The sequence below is a fragment of the Pollachius pollachius genome, assembly GCF_949987615.1.
Source record: "Pollachius pollachius genome assembly, chromosome: 6".
Classification (NCBI taxonomy): Eukaryota; Metazoa; Chordata; class Actinopteri; order Gadiformes; family Gadidae; genus Pollachius; species Pollachius pollachius.
Window position 1 is genome coordinate 15,262,115 of NC_136939.1, and position 11,547 is coordinate 15,273,661.

The window sequence follows — 11,547 nt, forward strand, 5'->3', positions numbered from 1 at the left end:
CGTGCGTGCGTGTGTGTGGGTGTAGTGCGTTGTAGTGTGTGTAATACTGCGCAGGAAAGTGTACAGATGGATGACTCATACACCAATCATGTGACTCATCAATCACTGCAGTGCCCATCTCCCCCTACCCCGCCCACCCCAACCTCTCCCTCCCCCCTCCCCCAACACATCCTGAAAATTACCCGTCTTTGGCGACTTCTCCCTTTCCGGTTCTCATAACTCTTTGTCCTCTGCCTCCAGCCCTCTGCCATATTGTTTCTTCTCCTCTGCACCTCTTTGTGTCGTTTTCCATTCTCTAGGTGCAACAGATTCATAGGCTAAGCTTGCTACAGTTGGTTGCAAATGCGTTCCCCTTTATTTCCTCAGCCACATTTTATTTACTGTGCGTGTTTTTCCCCCGTGGACTTCAGTCCTTCCAACATGGCGTTCTCGAAGAAGGCATAAAAAAAGCTGAGCTTTAATAAAATAATTGCTTTTATTCTTTCTCTTATAGCAAAACTATTAATCATCATGCTGTTATTTACACATTGCACAGGAATATTTATTTCACACTGTACATCTTACAATGCTAAAAGTGACATGGACCACAACATTCTCCTTTGACAGACAGACGGCCTACCTGCAGACACAGTGGCTATCTTCCTTTGAGAATAATTCTTTTTTTATGTTCACAGTTTATTCAGAGAAACAGTCGTCTTGATTTCTCCACACTGTTTAATTTTTTCTCTTTTTTTTGTTCATTTTTTTGTTCATTTTTTTTGTTGCAAGTAAAAAGACGTGCATTTAACGTTTTGAACGCAATCCCTGACTCTTCAACCTGTATCTTTTCAATACCAACTCTTCAGAAATGAATAACATTTGTTTTGCCTCTTGGTTCATGTCTTCTCTCAATCCCATTGACAGGCTGCAGAATAAATATGTGACTTCAAGTATTTTTTCAGAACAAAGAAAAAGCAGAGTTTGAGGGATGAAAAAGGTTAAAGAAATTATAGTAAAATCTAAATAAAAGACAGGTGCCCTGGCAGCAGCTAATGATGTTAAAGTAACACAATGGGAAAGACAATTAAAACACAATAGATGTTTGGCAACTAAGGGTTCTCCATGACTATTAATACTAAACTAATATTGGCGAATGTGATTTGAAACACAATGTCTTTACTATAATAACCTCTGTATCCCAAAACAACTGATAAACCCTCAGAGCACCAGGCTGGAGATGTTCAATGGTGAAAGTTGTGCTTTTGGAATCCACAGGGTTCACTCATTGGGATCATTTGGGATTGTTGTTGATATGATGGGATAGATCTGAATTTGGTTGATGGTATAATAACAACCACTTCAAGGCAATCATTGTAGAATGGAGTTGAGTTGAAATATATTTTTCATGTTTTCAAATTGAAAACCTTTTCAAGGTTTTTACCTTATCTATAGATGGACGTTATTTTTGGCATGAAAGAAAAAAACAGGAGTATTGTGCGTAATATTTGATATGTACCATGACATTAACACGTCAAAGACCAAAATCAAAAACAGTTGTAAACATGAGTCTCACACATTTGGCACATTTTCTTGTGAATTGATGTCACTTTGTATCTGTGTGTGTGTGTGTGTGTGTGTGTGTGTGTGTGTGTTTGTGTGTGTGCGTACGTACGTGCGTGCGTGCGTCATGTGCTTGCGTGCTTGCGTGCATATGCCGTGCGGGGGTGCATGCTTGCAGTTGTGTGATTGTGTATCTGTGTGCGTGAGTGTGTGTGTGTGTGTGCCTTCTCACCAAGAACTCTGAAACACAGAACGTAAGAACATCAGAGATTGACCTGAATGGAGCCAGACATACACTGGGGTACGTTCTGTTTTTTGAATGTAAACTGATCCAGAGGCAGAATACGGTCACAGGGCGAAACTCTTCCTGAAACCCCTGTTTCCCCACCCACGACCCTAAATCAACAAAACGACAGGAGAAGAAATCAACAACACAAAAGCAAACCGTTTTTCTTCCTAACCCTTGCGCTCCCATGGGGCTTAAATGTACACATCCCCTTTTCCATCGTCATCTGCTTTGATTCTTTTTTTAAATATTTTAACCTCTTCCCTCCCTTCTCATCTGCTCTATCTGTCCCACAGAGGGTTGGGCTCTGCATGGACCGCGGTCCTGACACCTCTCAGTACATTCTGCGCTTCATGTAGATCCTCTCAATAAAGTTCTCCAGCTCCTCCTCGCTGTCCAGCTGAGGAACCAGTCCGTCTTCCTCATAGTCGTCTGCGTGGGGGGTCACCTGGGGGTAGAAGTAGTGGGGGCGCCGTCCTCTCCTGGCGGGAGTTATTGGTTTGGGGGGAGGTAAGGGCTGGTATGTCCGTGGGTGGGGGAGGATATAATTGGAGATGTAAGGGGTGATGGGGCTCTGGGGCGGGGACTGCTGCTGTCTCCAGCCCTGCCCGCGACCTTTCCCCCCCGACCGGAACCTGCGCCTGGGGGTCGGGAGTTCGAGTTCCTGGGGTCCGAACTGCTGGTCCATGGAAGGGGACGCTTTGCCGTAATAGTGTTGCTTAGGGTACGGGAAATACACAGGGTAGTAGGCGCGATATGGCTTCTGGTAGTAGGGATAGGAGGGGAAGGCCAAAAACTGTTTCTGCGGTTTGTACCAGTAGTCACGCTGCTTCTGAGGCTTGTACCAAAAGTCCTGCTTGTACGCCTGGACCTTGTCCTTCTGCCACTTCTTGCCGGACCTGTGCTTGTAGCCGGCCTTCTTGGGGTTGCTGGAGGCCGTGTAGTGGTACATGGGCGGGGTGGCCAGGGGCGGGGGCACCAGGGGCCTGAACCGCTGGGTGGCGGGGCGGAGGTCGGCGGGCCGCTGCTGCAGCTCTTTCCTCTTCTTCTTCTTCTCCTCCACGTCGCTGATGATCTCCACCACGTCGTCGGCGGGCAGGTGCAGCTTGCTGCTGATCTCGATCAGCCGGTCGATCATCTGCTGGTCCATGTCGTCGTCGTCGTCGTCGTCGTCGTCGGCGGCCACCTCCTCGGACCGCTTGTCCTCGGCCGTGTTGCCGGCGGCGCCCGTGCTGCTCTTGGGCCGCGGCTTCATGTAAGGCGGCGGCTTGCGGCCCATGTACTGCAGCAGCATGTCCGAGGCGATGTCGGCCAGCCGCTGCTCCTCCTCCCGGGCGCGCTCCGCCTCCTGCTGCTGCCTCAGCACCTCCTGCTTCTCGGCGCGGGCCCTGGCCTCCTCCTCCAGGCGGGAGAGGCTCTCCTCCTCCTTCTCCACCTCCTCCTCCAGCTCCTCGGCCTCGGCGTCAAAGTCGTCCATGAAGTTGCCCCCCTGGGCGGGCCGGGGGCGGGCCTGCTCCTCGGGCCAGTGCTGCTTCTTGCCGGCGCGGGCCAGCTGGGTGTTGTAGGCCTTGTAGCCCTTCAGCGGGGGCAGGATCTCGTTGTCTTGGAGACCCAAGTCAATGTTTTGAAAGTAGCCCCTGGTTTTGCGACGCAGCTTGGAGTCGTCTCCCCGGGGGCCCGGCTCGTCTGACTCCCCCGGCGACGGATCGCCCTCCCCCTGCTCCTCTGGGTTTGGCCCCCCATCCCTGCTCCCTACGAGGGCCGGCCCCGCGTCCCCCCAGGGGCCCTCCTCCTCCTCTCCCCCCGCCCCCTGCGCCACATCCTCCTGGGACGCCGTCACATACCTCTGCTCCCCGAGCCTCGCTCTTCCCCTCTGCTCCTCCTCCTCCTCCTTCTCCTCCTCCTCCTCCTCCTCCTCTTCCTCCCTATCAGGCCCTCGCTCTGCGACCGGGGCCCCCCCATCATCCCCATCTCCCCCTGTCCCGTTCTCCTGCAGGCCCCGGGCCCCGGGGCGGTCCAGGACCTCCAGGAGAGCGCTGAGCAGCAGCGCGGGGTCCAGGGGGTTATCTCTGAGCTCCCCCCGCCCCGGCGCCTCCTCCTCAGAGAGGCGGAGGCGTGGGAGCGAGAGCACGCCGCCAAGGCTGTCGTCCCTGAGGTCTGTCCGTGCGCGCCCCTCAGCCACCCCTCCCTCGCCTCCCTCCCCCCGCACAGGGGCGGCGCCAGCCAGCTGTGGAGTGACACAAAGCAGGACCAATAGGACGAGGTGGGCTGGGGAAGGGGCGTGACGACAGGTCATGACCATGCAGAACTGGCAGGAGGGAGGTTAAGCACCTGGATGGCGTGCGGACGGGAGGGACAGAAGAGAGACACAGTGTGAGAACGCTGAGCAGATCTTCATGAGGCAATGACTGCAACGCCTGATGATTATTATGTTGTTTTATTAGGATGTATCATTTTTAGATTATCATTATTAGATAGTCATACAGAGAGGAATATTTATATTTCTCCCTCATTTCTGTCACATTACCGAGTTCAATCAAATCGTCAAGTCAGATAGAATAAACGGATAAAGACGAGATACACTCAGAGAGAGAAACAACTTGTGCATTAAAAAATACTTACTCACGATGTCATATTTGCATACATTTACATACATTTGGAAATATATCCCATTATGCGTTCCGTTTTTGTGCGCTGAGGCTCTCGTGACAATTTCTGTTCCAAGCGTCAAAAGAACAAACCCAATTTGCCTTCGGATCCCAGTAGTTCGCAGTGGTGAGAGGCAGAGGTAATTGCTCGTTTGGAGATGAATGCCATAATGGAAAAAGGAAAAGCCTATTTTCTGTTCGGCATGCGTTAATCGAATCGAAACAGCGCCAGGAAAAACTACATTTTTACAAATGAGAAGCATGTTCATTGATGATGTTCAATATGTGTCATGATTTCCTTCGATGGATTTACTAAAAAGATATAAGAAGAATAGCCCGGTAGGACGTCATCATTATTTATTTGAGTCTTGCGAGCCCCCGGCTCAAAGTTAATTGCATTCAGAAAACGTCCCAATTCTCCTTTAAACGCAAGAAGCGCCATCGGTTCCAAGTGCGCGTTGTACTCCCTCGTTTCAAACCAAACATAGTGCTTAATCCGATATGTCTCTGTTCAGATTGCATTAACTAAACATATTGGTTAATCCGAGATGCCTCTATGCTATTCTGATGTGCCATGCGCCATGGCGATGTGACCACAGAAACCATCAGGATGACGGCACTGGGAGAGGAGTCATGCGTAAAGGCGCCAGCTATGGTAGGCGATTTAACCCTCCGGGCTCTGAAGCACCGATTTTCAATTTTAAAATGTAGGCATATGGTTGTGCGTTATTAAGGCTCGGTGTTAAGGCACCAAGGTTGCAAAACGACCAGTCGGAGGAAGAGAAGGGGTTTGTTATTGGGTTTTAGCAACGACTCTGAATCCATGGTTCACTGTTGCAGTGGCGGAATGCAGTCGTGTCCAATTATGGATGAACAATGCACCGCGAAGCCGAATCCTGTATACTACATTTTTTTATTTGATCAGCAAGCTGATCAACACCATGTGCTGATCAAAAGAGATCACTGGTTAACATGTTTTTAATGTTACATCAATTCTGGTTTCACCCCTTTTTTATTGTTTGGACTTGCACCATCGTTTAAAGAAATAATGTCGTAAAATATTTGTCAATTAATAATGGCGTGTAAATATCTGCACTGTCGATTACCAATGAGATAAATCATGATTAAATCTTGACTGCATTTATTTTTCAAAAACATTTGTGAATACCAAATCGGAAACAATAACCGCACATAAGGACTGCCAGATGTGGCGGACGGTTCACCCTAATTTTAGTGGCGAATTTTCCTAAAATATGATATTTAATAACTTAATAAAATTACAACAAAAACACATTTACAAAACGATTTAATGAATCAAGTGAATGTTAATATTTTAAAATAAACCCTGATTTTTATTTTTTTGGCAGACAAGATAACATCCATCTTAACATCTTAATTGGATACATGAAAAATAAATATATCAATAGGCCTGAATTAATAATAAATTGGCCAAGATAAAAAATAAATTGTAACGACTATATGAATCAAATGAATTCATTAGAGCCTACAAAGCATTAAAAATAATAATTATGATCCATTGTCCTTACCTGTAGTCCCACGCGGGTATAAGCGGTACAAGTCGCAACGAGGTTAAAGCCCAGAATATTTCAATAAGACTGGATAGACTCTTGATTCTTAAGAAATAAAAAAAGGTGTTGTTTTTCCCCACTGTCTTCAGCCTGTAACCAACATAAAAACGACGACTTGTTCGGTCTTGTGGTGTATTTGTATTGCATGTGAAGTCGTAATAACATGCAATTGAGAGAATGTTTTCAGCGCCGCGGTCAGCGCAACTTTATTGTATATACCCCTGGCTCACCCACGTGACCGCCCCCCCCCCCCCCCATCCGACCGGCCCGCCACGCTGACGTCACGTCCATTGATAAGAACGTTCATGTCGAACTGGAACCGAGTCTACGCTGGCCCCAGCTGGTGAATGAACGGAAATGGCATGAATGAAATAGCACTTTTCTTCAATGAAAAGAGAAAATTGTAGAGATGAGCTTGTGAGCTTCCAAATTAAAACAACACGTAGCTTCCTTCCTTCCCCCTTTTTTTCCAGGAGCAAGGGGGAGAAAAAAACGTGTCCTCTTAAATCTGGAATATTTTTATGGTCTCCGAACTATGAATGAGAGAAATCTTCACAGTCTCTGACTTAAAAATAATAATAGAAACACTATGGAGCACTCCAGGCCATCGCTTTCTCCCCAATGGGGTGTTTAAATAGACATTTAGATTCAATATTTCTAATATATAACTTTATATAATGAAACTGAAGGCTATTAAGCACCATCTCTACAATTCATCTTTGTTGTACTGCCTCAATACACTAAATGTATGTGTTCCTGGAACACAGACCTTGATAAGCCTTTTACGAGGTAAAAGACTGATCAAGGTCTATGTTCCAGCTAATATCAGGTATTAGTGGATCAACGTAGGTACCATTTACCATGTCCTTCGTTCTCGGCCCTGCTCAAGCATTATATTTAAGTACATCATATAAGGCCTTACTTATAGGTACATAAGACCATCTAAGGCCTATTAAATCAGATCACATAAGGCCTTACATATAGATCTGTCAGACCTAAGGCCCTCTAAATTAGTACATCTGGCCATATTAGGCCTTGTATATAATTTCATCAGACCATAAGGCTTTGAATATAGGTACAGCAGGCAATATAGGGCCTTATATACATTAGACCATATAATACCTTTTATATATAGTTATCAGAGCATACAAGGCCGTGTTCATCACCGCAAAAGGCTAAATAAGGCCTCGTAGTAAGTCAGGCCATAACATTGCAAGGAACATTACAGTGGCCTTGTATATACGTACACATTAGCTGTATAAAAGCCTTGTTTAACGTAAGGCCTCTATACAAGGCTGAGTATGTTTTTACAACATGAACCCCTGTATATATATAAAATATGAGGCCTTGTTTATACATAAATAGGTCCTTATTTTAAATCCACAGATCCCATGTGGCTTTCTGTAACACGCAGTGATGTTAGTTGCTCTCAAAGACAAATGTGAACAGATTGAAAAATCAATAGTGATGCATCCATTATCAGACGTCAATGTGTGTGTGTGCGTGTGTGTGTGTGTGTGTGTGTGTGTGTGTGTGTGTGTGTGTGTGTGTGTGTCTGGCTGTGTGTGGTTGGGGGGGAGGTGTTTGTGCGTCTTTGCGTGTGTGCGTCTGTGCGTGTGTGCGTGGATGTATTTGTGAAAGTGTGTTAGTTTGTTAATGTGTGCGTGTGTGTGTCTGTTAATGTGTGTGTCTGGGTGTGTGTGTGCGTCTTTGTGTGTGCGTCTGTGTGTGACTGTGTGGGTGGGTGTATTTGTAAGCGTGTTTATTTGTTAATGTGTGTGTGTGGTAGTGTCTAATTGTGCATATCCGCATACAGATGTATTCCGATTCACCCTCCGAGTTATTTATTAAATAGTACTTTAATGAGCATTCAGAGGACTTTAGAGCTTGAAGACGCGTGCATCCACTCTCCCCCCCCCACCCAAAGAACACATTTTAAAAGCTGCGATATGCGATAGCCCCAATCTCCCGGCTACGCACCAGAATCAGTTCCAGGCTGGATGGCTTTTTTCCGTTACTTCTAGAAAAAGATGTTATCTTGTGAACATCTGAGCCAGGGCTCCAGCGCGGTGGGATTAAAATAACTCTGTGTGACGACAGAGAGCGCTGACGCTGAGCTCCAGAGTCAGGGGTAACCTTTAGAGGCGAGCCGCTCTCCATCCAATGCTCAACACCCCCCCCCAGCCCCCATTCTCTCCCGTTCCAGCAGGGTCTCTCCACGCCCCTATGTGTGTCTAAGAATGCGTTCGGTTGAAATATGCACGGATCAAATGGAGGATAGCTCCAGGCACTGCATAACCTCTGTTTGATTAGATTTCTGTACAAGACGCTTTTTGACTGGGTAACACATTGTGGTTAGAGGGTGGCTGTGTGTGTGTGTGCGCGTGTGTGTATGTGTGTGTGTGTGTGTGTGTGTGTGTTTGTGTGTGTGTGTGTGTGTGGGTGTGGGTGTCTGTGTGTGTGGGTGTGTATGCATGTGTGTTTAAGTGTGTGTGTGTGTGTGTGTGTGTTTGTGTGTGTGTGTGTGTGTGTGTGTGTGTGTGTGTGTGTGTGTGTGTGTGTGTTTGTGCGTGTGTGTGTGTGTGTGCGTGTGTGTGTGTGTGTGTGTGTGTGTGTGTGTGTGTTGAGGTAAGCACAGCACTGGGGGGCAAAGGATGCTATAACGTCCTGGTATTATCATCTCTCTATCTCCCCCTCTGTCTCTCTCTCTCTTTATCTCCCACTCTCCCTCTCTTGCTCTCCATCTCTCTAAATCTCTATGACTATCTGTGTTTTGTTTCTCTGTCTGTATGTCTTTCCGTTTAAATCTCTTATCCCTTGCTTCCTCTCTCCTTCCCTCTCTCTCTCTAAAAATCTCTCTCTATGTCGCACCCCCGCACTGACTCACTCTCTCCCGCCCGCTTGGCCACTCACACAGATTAGCACCAGTACATTTTACATGCACCACCCATTTAGTGGAGTGCACACACAAACAGACACACACACACACACACACACACACACACACACACACACACACACACATACACACACACACATAGATACACCTGCTCTAATATACACACTGACACAAACCAAAAAACACACAGACACACAAACCAAGGTAGCACTTGCACACACACACACACACAATCAAATTAAGACACAAACTCACAGGGAGAGAGAAAGAGACACTTAGGCTCATTCACATACACACCACTCACACACATAAACACACACACACCCACACCCACACACACACACACACACACACACACACACACACACAAACACACACACACACACACACACACACACACACAGACACATGCACACACACACACACACACACACACACACACACACACACATACAAACATACAGAAACACACACCCCACATGAACAATCCCAAACCAGCACATAGTGTAGTTTGTGCAAATGATGTGTCAATAATTTAAATGATACACCTCAGCAGGAAGTGGAGGCCAGGGTTAGTTCAGATGGCCAGCGGAAGATAAACAGAAACACAGGGAATGGTGGACTATTGTTCCATTTAATCAACCCTCTCTTTCTCCGGTGACACAGGAGTGGGAGATGAGGGGAGGGGAGGGGAGGAGAGGAGAGAGTAACGTTGAAGAGGAGTGGAGGAGAGGGCAGAGGATAGTAGAGGCGCCTTGGGGAGACCAGAGGAGAGGCAAGGAGGAAAAAGGAGGAGGAGGGAGAGGAGGGAGGGAGGATAAAGAAGGGGCTAGGAGAGGAGAGGGCAGAGGAGGGGTGCAGAGGAGGCGAGGAAGAGAGGTGGGTGGAGGAGAAAGAAGGGGGGGAAGAGGAGGGGAGGGGTTATGAGGAGAGGAGGGGAGGGGATATGAGGAGAGGAGAAAGGAGGGGAGAGGTGAGGAGAGACTCGGTTGGGAGGAGAAAGGAGGGTTAAGGGGAGGTGAAGGGGAGGTGCTCAGGTCAACAGACAGAGCTTTGAAAAACGTCAATGGGTAAAAAGGCGATGGCAGGTGACAAATTCCTTGTTTGTGCGGACTTAAAGCCGTAATTACTGGAACGGCGCTTTGGATTCTTTCACCAAGTGTCCGTACGCAGGCACAAATAGAAATGGCCGCCGCTCGGGAAGGACAGAATAGTGCAGATGAATAGAGGCTTTGTGCAGCAGGCAGAGAAAAGTAGCACGAGATTCTCGCCACACAACGGCAGCCCTGCACTTAACGTTGCATGGTTTTATAGTACTGCAATCAGTGTCATTTTATCCCGGCGCTCCAGTGCTCCGTGTACCTCAAACCACTTCAACCCACAAATTAAATTGACAGGTACATGTATAGTGTATTGCATCATGCATAATGTACAATATAGAAAGTACAATGTGTTTAGGACATTTCATTTTTCTTGTTTTAGTTGAACTCTGAGGATGTTTTGTATAAATGTATAAATGTTTACAAGATTGTATGTTTGTATGTATGTGTTTGTCTTCATTACAGCAAAGCATTACATTCGCAAAGCACTTCACAGTGTTGTGCCAGAGCAGATTCAGTGCTAAAAGGTTCATCTTCAGCCAGGACATAAAACTCAGAATGAAGAACCTCTGTCCAGGCCTGGTCCATCTGCTTATCTATGGCCAGTAAAAGCTGGTCATTACAGCTAATCATCCAGGACAAAGAATGCTATTCATGCAGATAAAGGATCTCATCACAGAGGGGACCATGAGAGTCATTTAATAGGCAAACACAGGCAGGCATGTGATCTGTCTCGCAGACAACAGTCAACACAAAATGTCCAACGTTGATAGCAGCCAACTCAAAAAAACGGATCTGAGAACGCCAAACTTTTCTTGAATCACAAATCCAAAATAATTTCACCTCATCCTGTGACGCCATGTCTTGCAAAATCACACTCCCCTCTTTTCCTCTGTTGTAAGACATTAGTGTGTGTTTTAATAGTGATTAAAAGCTTTAAGCTGTCACATGCTGACAGCCCTCTAAATGGCACTCTGTGGATATTTAACAAATGGCTTACTCACGTAGAGACCCGCTCAAGATAACCACACTTTATATTTGAGCGGGGAATAAAAAACGTTGGATAGAAACCATTCTGAACGTCTACAAAGGCCTGAGATGGGGATGCCTTTAATTGAAGAAAATCTAAAAAGACAGTGTCATTGTTTTTCTTATATATGGCTCGGGTCCAACGTGGTTCTGCCGCTTCAACAGCTTTCTCCATATCTCGCCATCTTTGTGGTATAGCTCTTGGGACTGGCGGTGTTCCTAGTGACAGCCCTGTATCTGAAGGAATGAATGAAGGCGGCGTTGGAAGGGCCTGTGATTGTACGGCCCGCTGGAAATGAGGCCCCGGAGCGGTGTTATGGATTGACTCCACGGACCCCGTGGGAGCGAGACGCTCTGTGAATAATCTCTTCACATTACGGTGATTGCTGTCCTCTGGTACCTTGTCTACCGTATGGGAAACTTTACCCTGTGAGTAATGGCCGACCATGGCGTGCGC

The 11,547-nt window shown here is 46.9% G+C and overlaps 1 protein-coding gene across 1 annotated transcript; it reads right to left on the minus strand.

The window, feature by feature from the left end:
• Positions 1 to 2,159: 2,159 nt before the first annotated feature.
• Positions 2,160 to 4,127, minus strand: LOC307077632 (uncharacterized protein; the record flags this gene model as incomplete). The annotated part of the gene is made up of 2 exons (XM_079739061.1): positions 2,160 to 3,650; positions 3,774 to 4,127. 2 exons carry the CDS (start codon positions 4,125 to 4,127, stop codon positions 2,160 to 2,162), a joined length of 1,845 nt encoding a protein of 614 aa, XP_079595187.1.
• Positions 4,128 to 11,547: the final 7,420 nt, after the last annotated feature.